Here is a 26776-nt window from a genome sequence, read left to right as displayed (position 1 = left end):
ATCGTGCAACGTATCTGTCAGATGTCGCAGTTTGGCCTGCTGATATGATTGCAATTGGAATTCTTTAATAAGATCCGCCACTCGCATGGCCAGCGCTAGCAGAAACGCATCATCCGGAGAGTCCACCAGCAGAGAACGAACCAAAGCCAGCATGTCCTCGGCTGCCTTGCGACGCTGCCGAGAAAGAGACGCATGGTGGATCCCATACTGCCGAGCAACCCGCTGCACATTAGAAAGCAATCGTTCAAATGACGCAGTGCCTTGAGAAGAGATGTCGAAGAGAAATCTGTCAATCAATTGCTGCATATAGCCCTGAAAGATTGCATGCTTCAGGTAAGACGAATTGAAACGCAAAGGGAGTCTCTCCAGAAATTGCTTGAATGGGGCAATGGGTTGTGCAAGCAGCTCAAGCTGCAGAGGGAAATGGTCGGACAAGGCATATTGCTGCAACACCTTGATTTCGAGCAGCTCAGGAAGAAAATCATCATTCTGCATGATATATATACGATCCAATCTCGACCATGTTGTTGCATACTAGGCAGAATGGAAAGTAAACCCTGTAGAAGACGGGTGTAGCCAGGACCAAAGGTCTTGCTTAAGAACGTGAAGAGCCAACACCTGCCACATACGACTTTCCGGCGTATCCATCACCGAATGTTCCGACGTGGACTGGGAAGAATCCACACACATATTGAAATCCCCCATGAAGAAGCCCCGTCTGCCAAGTGACAAGGAGGTCTGCAAAGTCTGCCAAAGCGCCCGACGAGATACGGAATCATTCGGAGCATAGAGGCCAAGTAGCCATAAGATTTCCCCTTCGAATATAATTTCAATCACCAAAAAACGGCCATGAACATCATTTTTAATTAGAACAGGCTGATATTTGTTATGGACAATCATGAGCACGCCCGAATAATGCATGGGCTGTGACCCAGCATAAAACAATCTAAAACCATGGCAATCTACCACTTTTCCGGCTTCATCGTGACTCTTGTGCTCAACAGCGCACAAGACATCCCATTGATTTTCATGCAATACAGTCCACATAGCATGTTGCTTGTGCCGAGAACAAATTCCTCGCACATTCCACGTGGCAATTTTCATGTACACTCAAAACAAAATCAGGTACGAGGCACTGCTTGCCTCGCTTTGACTTTGTCAGCGAGAATGTCCAGAACTCCCTCGTCCAAGAAATCCGCCAGCACTGCAAAAGAGTTCTGCGGACCAGATTTGGAAGTAGACGGCATATCTGCTGGCTTTGGGATGGAACGGGGATAGCGACGGTCCCATGGGGTAATGACATTACCTCTGGTATCAAATGCCAGCTTAGCAGAGGGCCCCTTTGAACGATCTGAATACATTTTCCTGGCGGGCTGATGAAGGGGGGCAGAGGAAACCATAGCAGGAGCCGAGCGCTCAGAAGACGGCATTTCCTTCCTGCGCATGTATGTACGCATGGAATCTTGTGATGTAGTAGACGCATTGTTCTCCATGGCCGCAACAACCCTGTTGCCTTTTTTTGCACGTACTTCCACCCAATTAGTGGCGCTGGAATCCAGACCCGCAACTTGTTGTTTACCTTTGGCCAAAGCTTGGGGCTGATGGGTAGCATCCAGCGATGGGGCATCACACACCATATCTTCCATGGGCGGCACAGCATGGCCATCCTGGGAAGTGTGTTGCTGTTCCGGGCATTCGGCCATAAAGTGCCCCAACTGTCCACAGGAGAAGCAGTGCCCTGCAAAATTGCCCCATTTCAAACGAAAGTGTAATGGGTGCATGCCCGAGCAATTGAGGCGTAACCAGGCAGGCCTTTTTCGTGCAGTGTCCCATAGCATACACAAGCGGTTGCGATTGACAGCCCGGAGACTGGGAGGGACCAGAACAGTGCCCACAGCGGCCATAGCATCCTTCAATAATGGCCAATAAACAGCCGGACAGTTTTCCACCTCGACCCAGACCGGGCATTCACGTTGCAGCAGACGCTAAAAATCTGCCATTGGACGCCATGGAACCACATGAACCAACCGGCGTTCAAAAAACAAAGGCAGTTTAGACAGAAGAGCAGCACGGTGCGTTTCTGATTTCAGCAGGACCTCAAAAAAACCCCGGGAACCAACAAAAATCTCTTCAACACATTCCCCTTGTAACAGATGTTGCAACCACTGGCGAATACGGGAAAGCAACGGGATTCGCCCAGTGAAGAAGAGTATGACAGCGCGATCATAGAATACCGAAAAGGAGCGTAAGACAGTTTTTGGGTCCACGGTGGCATCCAGCACATCATCAGGTGCAGAGTCAGCGAAGGCTTCCTGATTATGTTGAACATAATCGCCAAGCAAGGTGTTTGCAAATTCCAGCAAATGTTCCCAGTCCACTTCCTGAGAATCCACCGAATCCGAGGCAACCTGAGCATAGGACCGATCCTGAGGAATGCCTATCTCTTCCGAAGCATGCTTGGTACGTTTACCCGCAGGCTGGATGTCGGGACCAAGGGGCAGCTCTTCGTTGCACGGAACCATATCCTCAGGTTCCTCCGCATCAGAATCCGGGCCCAGTGCTGCCACTGTTTGATCTATGAAATCCAGATCCAAACCAGCCATCGTATCTGATGAGTTGATCTCGAGGGAGGACTGACCCTCTCTTTTGCCGGCTCTCTCGCTTTTCCTTTTTTTCTGTACAGAGGTGCTGTCTCGGGGTGTGCTCGGCAAGGAGAGCTAATGAAAACTGAGGTTTACCTGTCACCGTGCAGGGGCAGACAGGCGAAACACAGGCCGGGCGGTCTCCACAGCAGGACAGGACAGGCTGGGGTGCCGGGCAGGGATCCGTCAGCAGAGTCCGGGAACAGGGCGTCAGGGGGATGCTACCATAGACAGGACGTCAGTGATCAAGCGTCTGGGCGTGGACAGGGCGGCCGGAACCGAACACGCTGCAGGAGTAGGGCGACTGCTCCCGACTGCTCCAGGAGCAGGACTTCTGGAAGGCGACACCAGGGATGCTGGCGGCAGCGCAGGGCGCAGCCGCGACTGACTGAGGCAGGCAGAGAGGCAGCCCGCGAGTGGAGTGACGAGACGCAACGGCCTGGCGCACAGAAAGGACGACAAGCCTGAGGCGAACAGTGGGAGTCACCAGGTAGGGCTTCAGGCGGCGGCAGCGCAGGTAAACGCAGGTACAGGACGCGCCAGACCTAGCGAGGGCAGGGCGGCACGGAGCGGGCGCAGCATCCTCTCTCTCTCTCTCTCTCTCTCTCTCTCTCTCATTGTCTCTCCTTTTGTTCTTGCACCTCCCTCTAGCACTCTCTCTCCTCTCTATTCTCTCCTACCACATCCCTCTAGCATTCACTCTCCTCTCTGTTCTCTCCTAGCCCCTCCCTCTAGCATTCTCTCTCCTCTCTTCACTTGGTTTCTTTCAAGGCTGAACCTCAGACTCTAGCAGCCCTCCCTCTCTCTAAGAGACCTTCCCTCGTACTCCTAGCCTTCTCTTTAAGAAGGGAGCTCACCTCCTACAAACTCTCATCAAAGTCCCTAGCTTCCCTGCCCAGTGAAAATGACTTGGTCCTCCAAATCCTGGTTTTATCCTCCCTCAATTCCTTGTAATAATACAAGTGTAAACGAATTAAGCAAGGTGGAAGAGGTTCTTACTTGTTGCCTGCTTACTTGCTTTCATGCTCCAACACCTTCATTTCATCCTTCAATCGAGCTCCGCACAGCTATGGGAGGAATTTGATACCACGAAAACAGACAAGAGGGGAGAGAGGTGAAGAAACCAAAAGCGTACACACAAAAACAATGGAGACTTGAGCATACAGAGAGATAGGGCTGAAATTCTTCCTCTTCTTTTTTCTTCTTCCACACAGAAGAACGAAGTCTACAACATGATAAAAGACTAATATGAAAGTACCACAACGTATGTACACGTGGTCACTAAGTGTGAACCCGGTAAGGAAAAAAGAGATGGCATAATGAATGCACCATAACCAAGGGCGATGGACTACATGAGTGTAGTCTAGCTATAGAATCACTAGCGTATCCTCATGTTGATCGCCTAACATGCTAGTAAGGAGCTAGTGAGTAATATCTTGCCACATCAACAAGGCACATAGTGGATCCAGCTCATGTAGAGTTCAACATCTCAATGCACACATACCCTATAGTTGAGCACTAGCTCATGCAAACCACAAGCCCGCTCTCTCCACATCAAGCGTATGAAAGTACAAGACTATGAATGTAACCACACACCATCCTTTTATAGACAAAAAGGATGTAGCCATATTTAAAAGCACTAGGCATACACCATCCTTTTAGAGACTATGAATGAAGTAGATCCTAGGCTCGAGAGAGCTGACCCATAATAATTTATATAACCAAAGCTTTGTCTCGAAAAGATGAAAAGAAATAGACATTCCACTAAAAAAATTTTGAGATGTGTTTACTTGGACATAAAAGGACGTGGTTTTTGTGTTGGAGGTGTGAAATACTAAACCCTACCATTGAGTTTCAAGGATGTTGCTATGGTGAAGAAATGTTTGAAAAAGCTCATTAAATAACTCAATTTAAGATATAGAGCACATTGAAAGGGTACTACAGATAGTGATTGTGTGAACAACAATTTGAATGTGTATAATCTTGTGTGTAGATGTTATGAGGGCATTTTAGGAAACCCTAAAATCCACAATATAATTTTATTTTGATCATAGCATGTCTAAGGATTGGCTATTGTACAGCTCTATAATACTGATAGAAAGAAAACAACAATCCAATTACTCTTTAGACCATTTCTTGGATTGCAACTATACTTTTATCTTGTAAAACATATAGCATGGTGTAATTGCATTTGAGGTATGTTCGTTAAAAAATATGACAATCATTATGGCATTTTCGGTGAGCCTAGATCTTAGCTCCTGGTTTCAAGCTTTAAGCCCAAGAGGCAAGTGTCTAAGAGAAGCTGGATTAGATAAGCCTTCTTGGGAAATTGAAATCTTATTAGTACAGGCTTCATTGCAACTTTTCAGAAGATTATAGCATCTGCAGATATGCTAGAAAAAATATCCAAGGGATTGATTCGTCTCATTCTCAACAATAGTGGGCACAGATTGGAGATTGCATAGTGGAGGCCCATCACTTTGCTTTGAGCTGCCTACAAGATCATTGCAAAGCCGATCAGTCTTAGATTGCCCACCTTGATGGCAAACATTATTCAGCTCACTCAGATAGGTTTTGTTTGAGAGCGCAACATCTTGGAGAAAATGCATTGTCACCTCTTGCCTGCTCCAAGAGCCAGAACCTCATTGTGCTTATTCTTGATTTTGAGAAGGTGTATGATCACGTGGATTGGGAGCTCTCGGAGGGTACCACAAAGCAATGGGTCAAAGGAGTTGCAACCCTTTCTTCTTCAGTACATGGCTAGGTCCTTGTTGGCACTAGGTATCCATTCATCTGTGAGACAGGGATATCCAATACTAGCCCTTTTTCTCTTTCTAATTGCGACACAAACCATGAGTTTGTTCTTCAGAGACAGATCCAAGTTTCCCAACATTGAGTTTGAGGATCTCCTTGATGTGGAGTTTGCAAATAGCACAACAATTTATTTAGACAAGGCTTAGGGAAACTTTAGGTCCTTTGTAGCAACCATGGAGATCTTTAGTAGACCATTAACTAACCGGCACAAGTCATATGCTTTCTCGATGTGATACCTAGGCAGCCCGATTGGCAGCCCCATGAGGATTTCACATTGGTTCCCCATAGGACTGCAGTGACATATCTTAGCTGCCATGTGGGATTGACACTACTTCAGAGACTATCCCAGAGCTTAAGGGATGTGAACGAGAGCCAGGATGGTCTTCCACAGCACAACAGAGACTATGGTTGCTACTGGGGACTCATACTTGGGTCACATAGAGGCCAATCGGAGATGAGGATTTTTAGGAGAGCCATGCCTTTCTCATCTCAGCAAGATCCCACTGGGGAACCATACTTGGGTCACATAGAGGCCAATCGGAAATGAGGATTTTTAGGAGAGCCGTGCCTTTCTCATCTCAGCAAGATCCCCACTCTGGGCTACGCACAGGCACAATGGACTTAAGCATGCTATCACAGACGGGAGCTAATTGCTAGTATTATTGCCTGGTTGCAAGCGGTAGCCATGCTATCAATCTCTGGGATGTCTCCACTACAGAGACTCTCTTGAGGATTCGAACAAATCTCATCCATTCTCTGGGAAGATAGGAGAGGCTGCATGGTGGTTCTGAGAGGATAAGGAGCAGAGCTGCATCCTTGCAAACTTGGGATTCTGGCACATTCTTTTCTCCGAGGTGTTATTAACAGAATTTCTTTTGTCTTCAAAAAAGTGCCTGGTTGGGAAATGATTGCAGGAGGAGGTATTAGAGTAATGGCCACCAATCAGCCTTTGTGAATTGCCCAGATATCAAGAAAATCAACAATCTGAAAATGAAGCTCCACAGCACTCTTGATAAAATCAAGAATAAGTGCAATTACCTGAAACACATCTAAGCTCAGAAGGTACCAGGGGTCCTGAATGTAAAGCTGTAATAGAAACTCCTCCCAAGCACCAAGCTCTATAGCATTGATAAAATCTTGCAACTCCTCCCAAGCACCAAACTTGGGTCATAAAACCATGAACTGGCATATACACAAGGAGAGGAATTTTAGTGCATACAAAGATCAAACACCAATAACCTTCCCCAAAATAATCCTGTGACCTTGGCCAGGTACTATAACTCCAACACATAAACTTGTTGCACAAGCCTATTGCACAAAATGCTGGATGGGACAGACTGTAGATGGTGATTGAGATTGCATGGGGGCTTTCTTACATACGTGGGCATCTAGCACAGTATTTCACTCAAGGGATTCTCCATATGGTCTGACATTACCGCTAGATTGGTTATTCTATCAGCCTCACTCTTGCAATGAACATTTACCTTAAGTAGAGAGCTAGGGAGCTGTTTTCCTATTATAAGCTTTTCCTCATCATTTTATATACAGCAAATTTTGCTCTTTTATATCCAGCTTAGTGGTGATTACTACTTGGATGTCATTTAATAGGCATTTCTCTTCTTGGGAAGAAACCAAAGAGTTCAAAAACTTACCTGACACATGGTAATAATGATGAGGTGGCCAAAACCTAGACACATGTTAATCACAGCCTCTTGAAAATCTAGCTGTTTAACCTCCTCCTGTAAATAATTCTGTTAAATTTATGGTGTTAGTCTGATGATCAGTTTGACAATACAATTCTTCACACCATTAGCATTTTAATGTTACCTGCAGGTGAACATGATTGGGATCTTTCAGGGTTGCTGTCAATTTTAACCATTCTACCTGTCTGCAGAAGAGTTTGCCTAATCACTTGATCTGTCACACAGAAGATCTAAGATCCATACTGCTAGTGGAGTAAAACACATTTTCAAGCATGACACCATCTATATAATGATCTTAACTTGTTTCCAATAATCAGGGTTACTACTTTCAGAAAGAATGACTATGACACAGGTATGATAGAACACAACCAGTTCAGATGCTATATAAAGATATGTCACATTGAATAATTGCAAATATTGCAGCAAAAGCCTGCATTAATCTAGGGACATGTAGTACACAAGCTACATAAGCCACAACGCAACAGAAAACAAACATAAACAGGCCTGGTTCACTTTTGGCCAAGCGGTATTGCATGTCTGCAGAGTGTTAATTTGATGACAATTTCACCCACTTACTCCAACAATGGAAGACAACCAATCTCAATTAATCTGGAAACTCCCACCCTGTTGCTGCTTATCCTAATGACTGCACTCTTTCTGCCATCCTCTCCCTTCTCTCCCTAGTCATAAAGCAAAGTTGCAACTTGCCCCCTTCCCAAGTTCTTGTACTTCTTTCTCTATATTGGCTATAATGATTCCCATCTATAATCCCCCCTATAGACCACAAAAAATTCAAATTAATAGGAAACTATGAATTACTAGTCATAAATGTGATCAAGAGGGACACAATGGGACCCTACTCCAAGCCTTTCCGCAGATGCAACAGCCCAATCATGAGAGATTGAGAATGCACTAAAACTTCCTCATAGATTTTCCACCTATACACATGGCATGAGACAAACTATACTATCATAAAGAAACATATAGGATGGATATGAAGCTCACCTCTGAACCATAGAGCCAAACAAGCTCACCCTTGAGCCTAGGACCAGCAGGGTACTGGGTGAAGCTTTTCGTCGCAAGGACTAATGTCCCATAACATCAGCCCACTATACTAGCTTTGGGGATGGAGCTGCCTAAGGTCTAGACTCCGCTACATCCTTGGACATCCTAGACAGGCATCCATAGTGTTAGCACATAGTGCTATGGTGGATGGTGAGTTTGGAGTCTATCATCTCCTGTTAGACATTGTCTTTTGGGATTTTTCCGGGTCTCCCCTATTTTTCTGGCATTTTCCCCTTTAGTGACCAGCATTTATTGCTGGTCAGCCAGCTTTTGTGGCCCCTAAAGGAGCCAATGGGCTAGTTTTTGGTGTGTTGGCTATTTATAGTAGCCGCATCCCCCACTTGGCAAACACATGCACTCTTCAGCCTTCAGTCTTCTTTGCAGGTGCATACTCTGATACTCCGACTCTCCATGCTTGGTATTGCCATCATCATCGACTTGATCTGGTGCCTTCACTAACCCTTTGGGCTGCTCTCTCTCTCTCTCTCTCTCTCTCTCTCTCTCTCTCTCTCGCTCGCGTGAAGATAATTGAATTCAGTAGAAAATATTTACATCAGACCATCAGGTCAGCAAAGAAAAAAGCACACATACAACTGAAAGTCTACCACAACACTAACACAGAAATGTCACTCAGAAAGGACAGCTAGAGTGGAGCGAACAATATCCAACGAGGGAGTAGCAATGTCAAGAAGAACAAGATCAGCTGAGACCATAGAGGAGATTTGTCATAACACTAAACCACGAACACGGGCCACATGACCATGGATACCTGATACTAAATCAAAAATGAAGGCATTCCGAGTACGCCAAATATGCCACAGGGCTGTCCATCTAAGGAAATGGAAAAGGAAAGAATAATCTAAGTGCAAAGAGGATGAAGAAGTCATCTTTCTCATAATCCACAAACGAACTGATATCCGGTGCTGCGTTGCCGCAGGCCACACATGAGAAACAAAACTCCACAAAGAGATGAAGCATTGTTTCATCACATGTAGTGCAAAATACACAACGACCAGCAGAGATCTTGCGGGCCCGCAGCACATCGCCAGCTGAGAGAACCCCAATAAGCAACCTCCACATGAACACTTTTCCCTAATATAGAACCTTAGACTTCCAGAGCTGGATGAATCTTTCCTGCCACTTATTTAAGCTATTCCAAATATGCCATAATTTATTAGCAATTCCCATGACCCATCTCTTCGCCTCCACCATTTGATGATTGTTGGGATGTAAAGGTCCTTTATTCACCTCCGTGTATTATACACGTGTATTATTATGTTGTACATGTGAATGCACCCTTATGGGCCCTAAGTATAAATACATTTTATGCTTTGTGTACCAACACATTGTGGGTACACCCAAATCAGCTCGTACTCTCTGTGTCACTCTCACTCTCACTCACCTACACACTTCCCCAGCTACAAAACTTCACGCTTCCGCTAGCCGCGCACTCAACAATTAGTATCAGAGCTTCGGCTTAGGTGTTTGTGCTCCTCAGCGTCCGTGCAAGACATCTCAAGTGTTTCGCTCATGTGAAATCATCAAGTCGTCACTTCGGTTGTTTGCTTGGGTCAGGTCGCCACTGATTTCAGGCACGTGTGTGTGCTGCACTATCAGTTAACAGTCCAAAAACCCCAAATCTACACAGGTGACAGCAGATTCTATCACGTTTTGTGCAAGCGACGGGTCGTTTTTGACCTAGCACGCAAGCGACAGGTTGTTTTTAACCAGGCGATAGGTTTTCAAGTCAGCTGACTGGTCACAACTGACTGGCGACTCGCTGGCGACAGGTTCCGTGGCATCAGGTGGCAGTTTTGTGCAAGGCAACAAGTCACGACAGCAGGCAGCTGGTCAATGGGAGCACATTCGTCACTTTCAAGCTTTTTTCGTCCTTTTTTTTTTCTGCAAGTAGGCCCCTTGCTTTGACAAGGGTTCGCACGTGGAAGCACAGCTTTCAGATTTGTACAAATTTGAGCATGGAAAAAATTGAGGCTTTTCATGTATTGATGAAATTTTGCTCAGCTAGGTTAGATTGGCTTACATTTACGCACTATTGAACTGGAAATTTGGGATTTTGTGCAGATTTTGGGACATTTCTATAGTATTTGCCCGTGTGGTGTGGCTGGTTTATGTAAAAACAGCAGAGGTTTATTGCTGGTTGGGCAAGAGCAGCAGTGTATTTGCTGGTTTAGCTTGTGCTCTTGCAGTTCAGTGCATTTACACTTATGTTTGTGATAAAAATGGTTGCAACTTCTTCCAATTCTCTCATTAAGAGTTTAATGGAAATCAAACGCTTTGATAATCAGGGTTTTGACCTTTGGAAAGACCGTATGCAAGGCATATCGTTCTTAAAGGATTGTGAGAATGCTTTGCAAAAAGATAAACTCGTACAAATGTTTGATCAAATTGGGCCAAAGTCAACAAAAAGATTGTGGCTTATATAAAGATGTGTGTAACTGATGACATTTTGACAGACATTAAGGGCTTAGATACTGGTCATGCAATATGGCAGAAGTTGAAAACTATCTATGAGATCACCACACCTATTAAACAAGTGCATTTAATGCTCAAGTTGGTGAATATGCAGCTGGATGAGTCCAAAGCCTACAGCTAAGCACTTGAGTGCATTTACTGATATTTTAAATCAGCTCAAGGATGCTAATTTGGATTTTGATGATAAGTTGAGGGCAATCTTTCTGACCTTGTTAGTTTATGTCAATAATAACCCCAATCTCTCATATGATGGTGTGAGGGGTCCACTCTTGAATGAAGAAATTAGACGTAAGTCTAGTGGAGAAGGCAGCAACTCAACTTACAATGTTAGAGGCAGGGTTGAAAAGAAAAATGCAAATGCTGGACAGAGAAGTAGAAGCAAGAGCAAAGGAAAGGAAAAGAGTGATGTTACTTGCTATCAGTGTGGTTGAAAGGGCCACAAGAAGCCTGATTGCAGGTACTACAAGAAGGAACGAGAGAGAAAGAAGAGTGCAAGAGAGAAAAAGAAGAAAGAGGATAAGACAAATGCGTTTGAGGCAGCCAAAGGCAAGGAAAAGGCCAATGTGAGGAGCTCTCGGATGCAGAGGCTGATGTACTATGTGCAGTAGATTATGATTCCCTTATATGTCACATGCAAGATATGCAGATTACCAAGGCTGATGTGATTGATGCACTTTTGTCAATTAATGATGGTGTCACTCAGACTTGGATTGTAGACTCTAGTGCCTCTTTCCATGGAACTCCTTGCTTGGAGTGTTTTGCTATGTTCAATGCCGGCAATTATGGAAAATTATATCTTGGAAATAACCATGCTTGTAGCATTGATAAGACAGGCAGTGTACGCTTGTCTTTAGATAATGGGCAAGAGCTTGTGTTATCAGATATGTGCTTGGCATCAAGAAGAGTTTACTATCTGTTCGGAAGCTTGATTTGCATGGTTACACTACACTGCTTGGTGGTGGTTTGTGGAAATTGAAAAAGGGTTCCATGCTGATTGCAAAAGGAACCAAGAAGGGCACTTTGTATTGTTTGCACTGTAAGCTTTGAATGGCAAGTTTCTTGCAATTGCTGAAATTGGCTATCATTTGGAGTTGTGGCACAAGAGATTAGGCCATCTAAGCCAAAAAGGACTTGATGTCCTTACCTCTTTGAAGAGGGTTGATAGAAAAGGCTATAAACTTGATTTTTGTAATGACTATCACTTTGGAAAGCGAATGAAATTTTCCTTTTACTCTAGTGTCTCCCGTAAGTCCAATGTCTTGGACTTGGTGCATTCTGATGTATGTAGTATGCCTGTGAAATCGTTGGGTGGTGCTACATATTTTATCCATTTTATTAATGATTATTCCAGGAAGATTTGGATTTATCTCTTAAAAAAGAAAAGTGAGGTGTTTGCTGTTTTTAAAACTTTTCGTGCATTTGTGACCACTCAGACAGGTAGAAAGCTGAAATGCTTGAGAACTGATAATGGAGGTGAGTTCACATCTACTGAGTTTAAGTCTTTTTGTAACTTGCATGGAATCAAGAGGAAGCTTATAGCTCCTTATAGCCCTTCTTCAAATGGTGTGGCCAAAAGATACAAGAGGACTTTATGTGAGAGAGTGCGGTCCATGCTGTCCACCGCTAATCTCCCTCATGAATTTTGGGGAGAGGCACTTAAAACCGCGGTTCACATTTGCAACCGCTCTCCCAACAGGTCCTTAAATAATGGCATCCCTGAGGAGGTTTGGTTTGGCAAATCAGCCTCATATGACCATTTACGGATATTCGGTTGTGATGCTTTTGTGCATGTTAGAGATGAGCCGAGGAGTAAACTTGACCCGAAATCCGACAAAGGCATTTTCATGGGCTATGGTGATGAGGGTGAATTTGGCTATAGAGTGTGGTTACCACAATCCAAGAAAATTATTCGCAACCGTAATGTTGTGTTTAATGAGGTAAAGTTGCTGAAAAGTACTTTAGCCTCAGTTGAAGACATGAAAAATGTCAAATTTCAGAATTCGCAGCCATCTATTACTTCAAATGATGAGCCTCATGATGTTGTACCACAAGCTAAAACTGCTGATCAGCCAGTTATTTTTGAGCCAGATGATAATGGACAGCAAATAGAAGCACAAGGAGGTCATGGACAGCAAGATAGACTTGCTGATTATGAAAATGCGGGAGCCAGACAACAAGGAGGTCATGGCCAGCCCCATTCTCAGAGAAAGAGATTGTGGAGGCTTTATTGGCACTTCCATCAAGGAACTGCCCGAGGGATGATGGATTGGACAGGGCTTTATTCTTGAGCTACTGGGATGTGCTCAGCAGACAACTTTTAGCAACATTTCAGGAGATTATGGCATTTGGAGATATGATGGAGAGGCTATCTGAGGGATTGATTCACCTCATCCCAAAAGGCAATGGAGATAGATTAGAGATCACCCAATATAGACTGATAGAGCCTTATTGTACCACACTTCAAAGGGAGGAGGAAAGACAGCCAGGATGTAGGTGGCTGCCTGAGAGGATGCACGCAGCCAAACCAGAAATAGATGCTACTGAGGACGCCAACTTACAGTATAGGGAGCATGCAAGGGATTCTTTTTGGACACATCCAGGGGATAGGGTTAACAAAGAATTCTTTCACACTATAGGTCCCAATCTAGACAGCATGTCAAGAGACTTACGATAGTAGATGGATCCCTTGCCCAGGGGCCGCATGAGGTTGGTTATGTGGCACACAATGAGGCCCCTAGGCTTTGAGAGAGATAAAGAGATTGTGGCATAGTACCAAGAGACTGGTCACAGAGAGTATAAGGAGACACTTGCCAGCCCCATTCTCAGAGAAAGAGATTGTGGAGGCTTTATTGGCACTACCATCAAGGAACTGCCCGAAGGATGATGGATTGGACAGGGCTTTATTCTTGAGCTACTGGGATGTGCTCAGCAGACAACTTTTAGCAAATTTCGGGGGATTATGGCATTTGGAGATATGATGGAGAGGCTATCTGAGGGATTGATTCACCTCATCCCAAAAGGAAATGGAGATAGATTAGAGATCACCCAGTAGAGACTGATTTGCTTGGAATCATGTATAAACCCCTAGCCAAAGTTATGCCTCGAAATATCTCTCTTGATGCTAGACCTCATTCACCCTACTTAGACTGGTTTTGTTCAGGAGCACAGCATCCTGGAAAATATTTTCACCCTTTGGGAGTCCACACCTCTTGCACGATCCAGGGAACAAGATCTCATTTTTCCACTTCTCAATTTTGAAAAGGTTTATGACAGAGTTGATTGGGATTTCCAGAGGGTACCATTCTAAGGATGGGTTTTCCAAAGTAGTGGATCAGAGATGCAGCAGCTCTGTACTCCTCGGCTCACAGCCAAGTTCTTATTGGCAGGGCTAGAGGTGACAGATTTAGCATTCAGAGGTCAGCGAGATAGGGATGCCCCCTTGCACCTCTTCTTTTCTTACTTGTTGCAGAGGCAATGAATTCTTGCTTCATGGATAGACTCTGATAGAGCTTCATGTATTCAAGGCATTAGACTTCCCATCCCAGGATTGAGTAGTTGCTGGATGTAGAATTTGCAAATGACACGGCTGTTTAATCCAAGGCATTAGACTTCCCATCCCAGAATTTTAGTAGCTGGATGTAGAATTTGCAGATGACACAGCTGTTTACCAAGATGGGGTGAGGAGAAATTTAGGGCCTTTGTAGCTGCAATGGAGATCTCTTGTAGAGCTTTAGGAGCTCTCATTAACTAGAACAAATCCTATGGATTGATTTTCTTTGTTCCCAGGTCATTGCATTAAAAGGTGTTATGCTGCCTGTGTGGACACAATCAAAGCTACTGGACTCAGAGTATGCAAACAACATACCACTATCCGTTATGAGCATTTTGCACAGTAGAAGGCATGAGAAACATTTTTCGTGTCATTGGTTTTCTTTCATATAATGAGTCCACCAAATGTAATGTACTTGCCCTCAACTCCCTCCTCACTCAACAAAAACACAGAAGATACTCAAGCCGTATGAACATGATATGCTCATGTTACTCAAAAGAAAGAAAGGTACTCGATAGACTCATCTCCTGACTACACCCTTGTATAGTTGCATTTGGCTCCAACAGCAAGGCATAGCTACAAAGCCAGAAAAGTGGGGAAAGCAAACAGGGGACCTCACACTCACATATAGAAGAGTTCACTGGACTTCAAATGGATGAGTAAAAGGCAGATAGTGAGGGGCGTTGATCTACAACATCAAGGTTATGGCTAGTGGTTTGCACCAGTGAATGCTTCCATCTAACTGAAGCATTTCCTGTCTCTCTATAGCAGGAAAATAGCGTTGGTTGTCAACCAAGTCTAGCTAGTCACAATATGATATATTTGCTTCCTACTGGTGTTTCTCGTTGCCATGTTTAGCTGAGTTTCGCTGCTTAATTTTGAGTTTCATTGTGAGGCTCAAACAGATCAATGATTCTCAAGCTAAAGTGGCATGGCAGACTATCATCAAACATACAGCAAAGTGAGGCTTGGGGATCATTGACGCTGAGTGCTAGAGTCAGGCCTTGTTGGCCAAGTTGGTGATCCAAGGCCTACCAAGTGGATAGACATGGATGCTTCTTCTTTAGGAGAGCTTCTAGGAATTTTGATCACGACGCAAAGGAGAATGGAGGCCCTACTTGAGGTGTATTTTCACCACAACACTAACCATCCTTCCCGATCATCATTCTTGCTCAACCTGTTGCATGTGTGGCAGCACCTGCATAATATTTTGAAGCAAAGAACCCCAACCAGACAAAGGAGCTTGATAGACAGCTAGTCATAGAATGTGCGCATAGGGGTAGAGAGGGTGAGCGGCTTGGTGCACTCAAGCACATTCAATGGGCAGCATGGGAGGTTTTCCCTAGCCACTCCATTAGAGTTCACCAATGAAGCGGGGAGATACCTCTAGTATGTACATTGATGGAGCTCTAGTCTTTCCATCATTCACTCCATTCAAGAGAGTTGAAGCAGCTTCAAGGAGAATGTTGACATTGACAAGAGCTTTGACAATTGTTCCTTCACCCTTTGGGTTACCATAGCTTCAAACCCTACACGATGATATCCCCTATTGATGTGAGAGGCTTCTTAGTATTCATATGGTTTGCTATTGTAGTTCCTTGAGTTTCTTTGGGTAATAAAATTAGGTGCACATCATTTAGTACATAAATAAAATTTATGCGACTCAATGTATTAATATTTAGCATACCATACACCAACAAACATAGATCAGCAGCAGTACATATCTTTGTGAAAGACTTCACAACAAAGAAAAAAGAACTAGGATGTCAAGTGAACAAAAGGCCAATATTTCCCCATCTACAATGATAAATCGGGTTGCAAAAATAGACATGAAGGGGGTAGACCTTCTAGCAGTGCATAAGAGGTCAGATTGAAGCGACCCTCTATCTGGAATTGAAATCCATAAGCCTTAGATAAACTATAGAATAGCATAACAGAGGATACCTAAAACACAGCTACAACTTGTTTAATATCAGTGTCAGATTTGTGAAGCACACTGTTAGTGATACTGTGCAGAAAACATAAGTATCATATTTGATCATGGCATGGATCACCTGTCAATAAGGTGGCCGAAGTAAACTACACCATTTGTGCAACCCATTGCTAACTTACTGCCATTTATACTCCATTGTAACACATTCAAGCTACCAGTTTCAATCTTCTCTTTGCTAAGAATGCGCTGAAAAAACATGTTAGGCACAAATAAATGAACTACCATAGTTTGAAATCTATTCAGCTTATCATACCATTCAGAAGTCTTGGACATGAAACTAAGAGTTGGTAAACATAATCCTTGAAATTGAGTGGTATTGAACAAACTCTTCTTTCAAACCAAGAAACTTACGCAAGATTGTATTCTACGGAGCAATTCTTAAAATGTTTTGGTAAAACAAGCCTCTATATACTGACAAAAGAATGATTGTTTGGTGCAAGGCGATCTTCAAATCAAACACCTCATTCTTTGATAGAAATCTTTTAGAAAATCAGAATGGGAGAAACTTCAGAGAGACTCTGAACACGTGCACAAGGAGCTGGGCCTTTTTAGCTTCTGCTAACCTATTTTTATTTTTCGTATGATTATTGAGTTGTTTCACTAGAATTCACTTACATTCAAAAAACACGCAGGAGAAAATGCATATCCAGCTTTGCAAAATCTCAAAAAGCCAAGGCACATTCAAAAACATTAAAGGGCATCTTCAACCATGCCAAGTGAGAATCTAGGTTTATGTGAGATATCATTTCAACAACCAAGTGCTTTAGTATACACACATGACTACTAAGATTTGGTTGGGTATTCACCTTGCTTTGTGCAATCTCAATGTCCTTCACTAGTGGGGCCCAGCAGTCCAAGGAGTTTCTTGACCCAATTTGAGTATTCTATTAGCACTCATGGCTACAACAATGATACTCAATCCATGAACACACAAGCTTTCTAATGCACTACCACAAGGCTCCATATCTTGGCAAATCGGAATCTGGAAGGGGTTATGTGGCAAATAGTTAATGATAGTCATCCCTATCAATCACAAAAATAAAGTTTCAACATTGTAGCCTAGTATCGTTGTCCAATGCTCAGTAGTGTATCCCTCAAACCCTTCAGGGCAAGGCCTTGTTAAACACTAACCATACGGTTAAAGAACCCGAGCTTTCTGCTCTTAGTGCAGCATGCTGCAGTCATTGGTCAAGCTGGCCCCTTTTGGGCTTCCCTTTGCCTATTGATTCCACCCAAAGTGGCATTCCCATGAGTGCTTTGTTAAAATATTGAGGATGCATGCTAAGGTGAATCACTGATGAGCAAATAGACAATCATAATGAGGCATAAGTAATGACAAAGAAAAACAACTGATATTATCCAAGCATAATACAAGTACAACTAAATGAGAAGGACTGATCAGATGAGTGCAGGGATGAGTGCCTTTTATAGGCTTACAATAGGTGGTATTGATAGGTGGAAAAAAATGAAAAAGGACCATGGTATTCACCAACCATGGTTTTAATAAACCATGCATACATGACCTAGTTTAAGGCTTTATTTGTAATGTGATTCTTTGCCTTGCTATTCCTTATACAAAGAGGCTATAGTGGATGTGATTGCACATTTCTCAACACCCCTCCTCAATCACAACCAAGAAAGACACTGAATATATAGAGGCTATCATGAGTAGAACCTTGCTAAGTGTAGATATGGAAAGAAACAACCATACAAAGCTAGAGGCTATCACAAAGCATTATTAAGTGTGTAGAGGCTGTAGTGTGCAAAGGTTACATGAGGAGTACAAATGCTTATGGTAAGAACATTAGCCAAGTACACATTTAAACCTTTAAAAATTCTATCAAAAAATGAGCTACAAAAGAGGGACTGGTGAGTCCTATCCTTTTGTTCTTGGGTGTCTTCTTCTTCTTCTTATCCATTGTTGTCATCATCTTCTTTGACTGTTGCAAGATATGCTCTTTGAGATCTTTTCTTAGCATGGCAAAACTTCTCAATATGCCTAGTTTTCTTACAAAAATCACAAACTGTGCTCTTCTTCCCTTTCACATAGAGGAGTTGTTGGTCTCCTCTTGAGGTGCTTGTTTCTCCCTTGCTCTTGATCTTCTTTTCCTCTTCCAGGAGAGAGGCTTTTATATCCACAAGTTTCGGCTTTTGCATATTGATTGATGTGGTAGACACATTATCAAACTCACGTGGAAGACTCTTGAGAAGTACTCCAATGCAAATTTCTTCATCCATCTTCAAGTTGATTCCTACAAGTTGTGTCAACAAGCTTTCCATATATTCAAATGAGTTGCAAGTGAGGTGCTACTTTTCATGTCAAGTCTAAAAAATTCAATTAGTAAGCCATATTTGGAGGATTTTGAGTGAGCTGCAAACAGGATTTCTAATCGATCCCATGTTGCTTGAGAAGTTTCACAATCATCAACATGATGAATGTATCCGTCATCAAGTTCGAGCTTGATAATAGCTTGAGACTTATTATCATTTTTATCCCATATGACTGAGAGTGCAACTTCCCTTGGTTTCTTCTCTTGACCACTTCTGATTGACCACAAGCCTTTCTTCATCAGGATCAGTTCGATCCTAGTTTCCCATGTGTAGAATCCGACACCATTGAACCAGCATGAGGTTGAGTCTTTGCCCATTTTGTTTGCAAGAGCAGCAACAAATAACTAAGAATAGACCAGCAAAAGAGTTGAATTTGAGTGTGTCAAGAAACACAAGAAGATTACTGTTAACCAACACTAGTTAGTATCAAGAGATACTATGTATTTGATGTTGATCTTAATGTTGAGTCTTCTTCTTGCTGATTTGAAGTGGTAGCTTTGCTGAGAACTGAGTGTTGTAGCAGATCAGAGAGTCAGTGACATTATTGAGCCAAAGGAAGTAAGAAATTGAAGTAACACGAGCTGAAATGGCCTGGTTTGAGAGATTCAAGCCCTCCAATGAATGTGGGTGGCTATAGAGGTAGGTGAGAGATTCATGGAAAAGTAAATGAAGCCAAAAATTCAAACTGAATCCCAATTAGTGGCCTAATGACTCATTAACTTGAAACCCCCTCTGATACCATGTTAAAATATTGAGGATGCATGCTAAGGTGGATCACTGAAGAGCAAATAGACAATCATAATGAGGCATAAGTAATGACAAAGAAGAACAACTGATATTATCCAAGCATAATGCAAGTACAACTGAATGAGAATGACTCATCAAATGAGTGTGGGGATGAGTGCCTTTTATAGGCTTACAGTAGGTAGTGTTGGTAGGTGGAAAAAAGTGGAAAGGGAGGGACCATGGTATTCACCAATCATGGATTTAATAAACTATGCATACATGACCTAGTCTAAGGCTTTATTTGTAATGTGATTCTTTGCCTTGTTGTTCCTTACAAAGAGGCTATAGTGGATGTGATTGCACATTTCTCAACATGCTTCCCTTCAATAGTCTTCTCCCATGTTTTTGGTTCCAACTTAGACTGCCTCAACATTTAAAACCCATTGCTATAGTCCAATGCTGAGTACTATATCATTCATACCCCAGCAAAGCAGCTTTCCTTGCCTATTGATTACATCCAATGCGACACTCCCATGAGGGCCTCCCTTCAGTCTTCTTCTTCCTTGTTTCTTGCTCCAGCCAAAACCTCTTATTATGCTGCCTCATTTCTCAACATACAGTTCATTATATGCTCAAAATATCCACTCTTCCTGAATGCAAAGAGCTGGATATATGGATTGATATACCACTTTGAATGCCAATAATCTACCTCTAATAATCTGTCTCATGTACCCAGCATATTCTACCAGATCAATACTCCTCCCTTGTTAGCTTGCCATCATCCACAATTGTGGAGTAAGAAGACCATTGATTACCAGTTGTATCACAAGTAGCAAAAAATCCTCTTAAGAAAAGTACCTGTCCAAGTCTTTGTGATCAGCAAATCTGGCCTCCACTGATCTGGCACCCCCTCATGAACAGATTGCATCATCAGTTTATCTCCTTCCAGTCCCTATGATCTGTCTCTGAATGTCTCAAGGGAGGTAGATGAGGCTGAATCAGTCCCTTTCTTCCCCCACAGAGAAGGGTGAGACCTCTATCCAAGCATGCCCAATCTCTGATGTAATCTAATGGTTGAAGAGAATGGGCTGTGTTAGCCTCCCTTCAATGGTCACAATGAGTCTCTTTTGAAATGTCTTTGGACATCCTTTGGCTCTCTTTGAGGTCACAATATCATCATCGTATTCTGTTAACCAATATTTTATTCATGCTCTGATTCATTTGATGGAGATTACTACTACCAACAAAATTCAGAGTCTATAAGATTCACATATTCACCATAGGCTCACTTTGGAGATGCCATTGAGGCAGATATCAAAGGGAAAGGAGGAGAAAAAGATCTTCCCAGTAGTGCCTTCAATCTAAGAGATGCTACAAAGGATCAATGCTGGCAAAAGCATCCACACCTTCACTTCATGCAGGGATCTGACACCAAAACACTTTCAATGGTACCAGACATAGAGAATCTGTTTGTTGCCCCATGTCATGAAGCAGAGGGGTTGCTTTAGCTTCTTCAAAGCTGAAGCCCTAGGTGGTGGATTAGTGGCAACCATAGGAGCCGACACATGGATTGGTTACAAGTTGTGGGACAAAGGTAATCAATCACCATGAGACAAGTCTAGAACGCCAATTTCTAATGTGGGCACCATACCTCTACTTCTAGACTGGCAAGGCCATAGGTCAATTTCTAACATCTTTTGTCTTCCAGATTTGGGGTCTTAGCTAGGCATCAAGATCGTCTTCACCATTGTCAAGATATTCAGGTTGAGGATGAAGCCAAGGGAGAGCCTGTTTTGAAGGTCCATAGGAGGATGGACTCTATAAGCTCATGGCCCTTGCATTGAGGACATCCTCAAAGAAGAGCCTTATTTGGCCTTTCCCATTATGGCCACCTTGCACTATTAGGCCCTGCAGCAAGCCAGTCCTGCAAATTTGGCTAAAGTTTTACCAAATTTTGGTGCATATTTGCTTGTCCCAATTCCATGCAAGGCAAGCAACATAGAGTCTTTCCCACAGAAGGCATCTTATAAAGCCACTACTCTTGAGCTTGTCAACATGAATTTGCACCAGCCCCATCCACACTCCACTATGGCCAAGGCTATTTGTGTCATATTGATTGTGATGACTTCTCTAGATATTTTTGGGCTTTTGGCTTAAAGGCCAAGTCAGATTCCCGAGCTTTTGCAATCTGAGTACAGTGGGTGGAGAGGCAAACCACTAATTGGGCCAGGAGAATTGATGCATTATAATGGTGAGTTTATGTCTCATGAGTGTCAATGGTACTTTGCATCCCAGGGCATTCAAGTGGAGTATGACTGTCTCTACACGCCACCACAAAATGTTGTGGTAGAGAGACAAAATAAGACTATCACCCCATTGTATGTTTGAGTATCTCATTCCCTTTTCAGATAGAGCAATTTTCTGCTCATTTGACGGTATTATGCATATATACACATTCTAAAGGGGAAGAGGGGAAGCTGGGTGCTAAGTCCAAGTATTACATCTTCATCAGCTACAATTCTAATTCAGACTCTGGATAAGTCAATGTGAACAAGGATGATGTCTTCCTTCAGGACATTATTCAGTGCACTACTCCACTAGGTGGTCCTTGGTTATCAATAACTGCTGAGTCTACAGAGTCCCCATTCCTTGCAACACAAGGGTCACCCCTCTCCATCTTCTTCCTTTGCATCATGTTCCATAGGAATACCTCCCACTTGCACCTTTGCTACACATTAGAACACCATTCCTTTCCTGAACCTTAAGAGGTCACAGAGGCTATAGCATCAGTAAGAAAAACAGCAGCAGGTTGGTCCACTTAGTGTGGACTATGCCACTATGCACAGGATTATGAAGGATAGGAAGCATACTTCTGTTGAGAAGGCCTCGCCACACAATAGGTATTGTTGCACCATGCAAGAGGAGCAAGAGTCCAGTCAGAAAAATCATACTGGTAAGTTGGTTCCATGTTCTCCACAAAGGAAGGTGATCAGATTTGATAGTCTACAAGACCAAGTACAAGGCTGATGAGACCTTGGACAAGCACAAAAGCTGGGCCTATTGCCACTCTTTCTTCTATAGACATGAAGTATGCAGCTGCTTCTTTAGCAGCCCAGCATGTTTTGCTTGAGACAGATAGAAGCTGAGATCATCTCTCCACAGACAAGACAGTAGTTCTTTGAAAGTGGATCTTGAAAGGGAAGCCGAAGCTAGTGGATTGTTCTGTGACGCAAAATACAGCAGATATCCTCATGAAGACTCTTCTATTGCGTTGGCTTCTTCTCATTTGCACTCCTTAGGAGTTCAGCCACTCCCAAGATCTGAGAGTAATAGTCATCTCTTGGTTGTGAGCCCTACATTGAGTTACATTTCTTAGCCTTGGCTGTTTGAGCCTTTCTTAGCCTTGTTCAACTTGCCCATCACCAGACGTGCCCCTAATAAATACACTTTGTAATTTGCACTAACACATTGCTAGTGTAGATCGATCTACAACCATTTAATACAGGCATGTCATTTGGATCCAAAGACTTTTGTGTTTTATAGTTTCCACCATCTATGTTACTATTCAACCCTCAAAATGTAGGCTTTTGGGCTATTTCAACATCAAGTGTGTGGGCATAGGTGCATTCAAGATGAAAACAAGTATGACACACTCTTTGTGTTGATTTTTTTCATTATAAAATGCCCATTTTGTGGCTAGTGTTGGCAGACACATTTTGTGCCAATTTAGTTTGTGTCTATTTATAAACTGCCTGCTAGTTGGGCAACTATCTCTTCTTCCACTTTTAGTCATTCTGTCTCTCACCTTCGGTCCTCACATTTCCAAAAGTACTGCAGGTACACTGTAGCATGTGCAGGGTCTTTCCAGTGCAGCAGCTTTTTTCCATCATCAGTCTGAGTTCTTCATCACCTTCATCATCACTCTTCACCCTGCTGTCCTGTGCACATGTTCTTTTGCTTCTGTTCTGACACGATGGTGGGCAAGCAAGGACCAAGGAAGGGCAGTAAAGTAGACATGGAAGGTGGGACAGGGAACCCAACAATGCCCTCTCATCCATTGAATCAACATAAACTACCATGAGGATAAAAACTGACACAAAAAAATGGATGAAATGTTGCGCATGACTGCCATACCGAATGAAAGTGATCTTCAGAAAAAACAGGTTAAAAGCTCGGAATTCCATAATAGTAATAATAATAATAATAATCAAAGAGTGAGGTATGTTGCAAAGTTCATAAACCTGTTGCAGTCATACCCCTGATTTGTCACAAAGAATAATCATCTTGTGTGTGCTTAGGGCAAAAAGATCTCCTGATGGACACCATGAAACTGAAGTCAGACAAAAGCCAAAATTTTCGCCCTTGTAAGAGAGTCTTCCAAAGGAATCCCAAACCTGCAGGATTTTATCATAAATGGCACAGATATGAAAAATAATGTGATGTGGACAAAACAAACATGCCTATGAATAAAGCGCTACCTTATAGCAGCCTTCCTGCCCAAGAGATACTATTAAGTTGTTTGCACGGTTCCAATCTACTCTGGTCACAAGACCTTCATGGCTGTCCCATTGAATATGTTTGGATAAGCACTGCACAATGGATAATCTCGTGTGATTTCATGACATTTTTGAGTGTGACATCAGGTCAAAACATGTATTGCATAAAATTTCCTTCAAGAATGGGTAAAGCAAGGCAACCCCAATATTCTGCTTATATGATCCTATAAGGAACACCACTATGCCTACCTGGAGAGGCTTGATGACTAATTTTTTCCCACAAGCAAACACTACATGACCAGATTCTGGTGCCCAGGCCAGTGCATAGACAGCCTGCTCTGTATCACACAATTCAAGTAGCAATATAATGCATTGTAGTAGTACGGAAAGAGAACAGCAGAATAAGACAAGGGGGACATAAGTGGATATTACTTACCATTCTGAGATAAATTTAGTCTCAGCATGCCATTCCTTGACCAGAGCTTGACAAACCCATCTTCTCCTCCTGTTGCTATAGCCGTACCTGAAATCAAAGAAGGGTATGACACTGTAGTGGAGAGCTAGCAGAGAAGAAAGTCGGATTTTTTCCTTTTTGTTTTCTTTTTCCAAGAAAATAAATTTCTATTAAGAACACCCTTGCAAAAAGCCTGATGTAAAATACAAAGTACAAGGAACTTTATGAAGCGTAACTAAGTACATCACAAATACAATGGTTGTGTGAACAACCAATCTGGTGGGCTGTAATGCCAAACCATGCAAGGGGCAGTATGGAAGAATGTGCCCAAATGACATGTCCACAGGAAAGCCTCTCTTATCTTCCTCATACTCTCAGATCTGCCCTGCATCCTTTCCCATCTCTCCTGGAGAGGGGTCAATAACATGACTGCATCTTGCAGTCCAAATATACCAGTCTATGATACTCGCGAGTAATCTGAAGTCCAGATCCTGCTCAAATGTTGTCCAATGATGAGAAAAAAATAGACACACGATTGGAGTTCTCCTTCCTCACCTCAACAACTTTTTGGGTGCAAAAGGGGGATAGGATGAGCAAAGAGTTCTTCAAGGTGCATCAGCCTCGCACCTCAGGAGATCAAATCCGTAGCCTCCGCAACCAGTATGGGTCTAGGAGGATCTGCTATTGTCCGCATGAGGTGATGGAGCTTGCTAGTGATTTCTGTAGGCAGCTTTTTCAGCACAAGGCAGTCTCAGACAGGGTCCTGCAATGTAGACAACAGGTTTGGGATTGTATTATGGACCCTTCTCACATCGCAGATGGAACAAATCGCTCCTTGCCTCCTTCATGAAGAAGGAATTATCCCAAGCATTTCACTGATAGGATGGGAAAAAATTCCCAGGAGAGGATGGTCCAGGGCCTTCTTCTCTACTCACTAGGAGGTGGTGAAGGACACCCCACTACAGGCATTTCAGGATGATCTTCAGTTCAGGCAGGATTGCATGCAGCCTATCAACAGGACTAGTTAGTCTCCTTTGGGGAGTTAGTCTCCTCCCCAAAGGAGACTGTTTGGAGCTATCCCAATGGAGACCGATCACCTTGTTTTTAGCGGCCTATAAGGTGCTGGCCAAGATGATTGGCAGCAGGCTTCCCCTCATCCTCCTAGGCATCATCCATGACACACATACAAGCTTCGTCCATGATAGGAGTATCCTGGATAATGTTTTTACCTTCTTCAAGGCTACTAAGTGGGCTCAGCACAGCAGTCAGAGGATGGCCATGTGAAGCATGGCCTTTGAGAAGGCCTATGACAGGGTAGTCAAGGACTTCCTAGAAGGCATGATGGCATGGTTGGACTTCCTAGAAGGCATGGCCTTTGAGAAGGCCTATGACAAGGTAGTCAAGGACTTCCTAGAAGGCATGATGGCATGGCTGGACTATCTGCACCATACACGTCAGCCGCCAGCAGGATACTCATTGTAGTAGAAGGGGGGCTGCATTTTGGTTGGAGAGGTCTGTCCACCAAGGCTGCCCTCTGGCTCTATACATCTTCCTACTCTTTGCAAAGGCGATGTCTTGTTTCCTCCACTCAAGAGTGAGAGGTCTGCAAGGCCTTAGACTCCCAATGAGAGAGAAGATTGAGCTGGTGGACTCGGAGTATGCTAATGACACGGCTCTCCATGTAAAGGATGATGAGGTGATGCTAGAGAGAGTGAGACTAGCATTGGAGGTGTTCTCCACTACTGTTGGCACGAAAAACACCTCACAAAAATCATTTGGTTTTCTCATGAATCGAGATTCCAACACCAAGTGGGGTATCCACTTAGGTTTCAATTGGGTGAGCAAGACCATCCAATATCTTGTTTCTTACATGGGACTTGACATGATTCTAGCCTAACAGTTCCTTCTAATACTTGACTCCATCAAGAGGAAGCTTACCTATTGGAGCACGGTCCACCTCTCCTTGCTGGGAAGGGCCCTAGTAGTCAACTAGGTCCTCCTAGTGACAGCCTTGTACATTGCTTCTTGCTGGTGCTTCTCCTAGGTCCTGCTTGCGATAGCCTTGCACATTGCTTCTTCTTGGTGTTTCTCCTGGGCATGTGTCAGACAGCTACACCACCTCATGCAGAGTCTCCTCTAGGCTAGCTCAAATGGGTCTAGGGATTCCTATGCTAAGGTGGCATGGACAATTATCATCCAGCACCACTCTTAGGGGGGACTAGGGATCATTGACCCAAAGTATCAAAGTTTGGCCCTATTGGGCAAGCTAATGGTTCGAGGGCTTACACTAAGTGGTCAGACAAGGAAATCCTTCTCCAAGAGGGCTCTTAGGAGTGCATGCCAAGTGTGTGTGAGGAGTGGAGACCATCCTTGAGGTGAATCTTCACGGCATCTCGGATCACACCACCCAAATCCTCCTTCCTTCACAGCTTGCTCCAAGTGTGGCATGTCTTGCACAAGGCCCTTGTTCAGTGACCGCCTAAGTGTCAAAAGGAGATAGACCACCAAC

The 26776-nt window shown here is 43.4% G+C and overlaps 1 protein-coding gene across 4 annotated transcripts in view; it reads right to left on the bottom strand.

Annotated features, from left to right (window-relative positions):
• The window catches only part of LOC148041763 (uncharacterized), a 342622-nt gene that overhangs the window by 266581 nt on the left and 49265 nt on the right, over positions 1-26776 (bottom strand). For 3 of the 4 annotated variants that reach the window (XM_087682236.1, XM_087682246.1, XM_087682243.1), the window contains exons 5-11: positions 24250-24336; positions 24063-24151; positions 23796-23906; positions 23574-23711; positions 16322-16446; positions 7284-7344; positions 7109-7207 (exon numbers count right to left, since the gene is read on the bottom strand). In XM_087682236.1, coding sequence (XP_087538362.1) covers positions 7109-7207; positions 7284-7344; positions 16322-16446; positions 23574-23711; positions 23796-23906; positions 24063-24151; positions 24250-24336 — 710 coding nt within the window. The remainder of the gene's footprint in view (positions 1-7108; positions 7208-7283; positions 7345-16321; positions 16447-23573; positions 23712-23795; positions 23907-24062; positions 24152-24249; positions 24337-26776) is intronic. The other variant, XM_087682239.1, reaches the window with a different exon arrangement.

The sequence above is a fragment of the Lygodium microphyllum genome, chromosome 1, assembly GCF_053477565.2.
Source record: "Lygodium microphyllum isolate KBCC chromosome 1, Lygodium_microphyllum_v1.1.10, whole genome shotgun sequence".
Classification (NCBI taxonomy): domain Eukaryota; kingdom Viridiplantae; phylum Streptophyta; class Polypodiopsida; order Schizaeales; family Lygodiaceae; genus Lygodium; species Lygodium microphyllum.
This window is presented reverse-complemented; position numbering and strand designations above follow the sequence as displayed.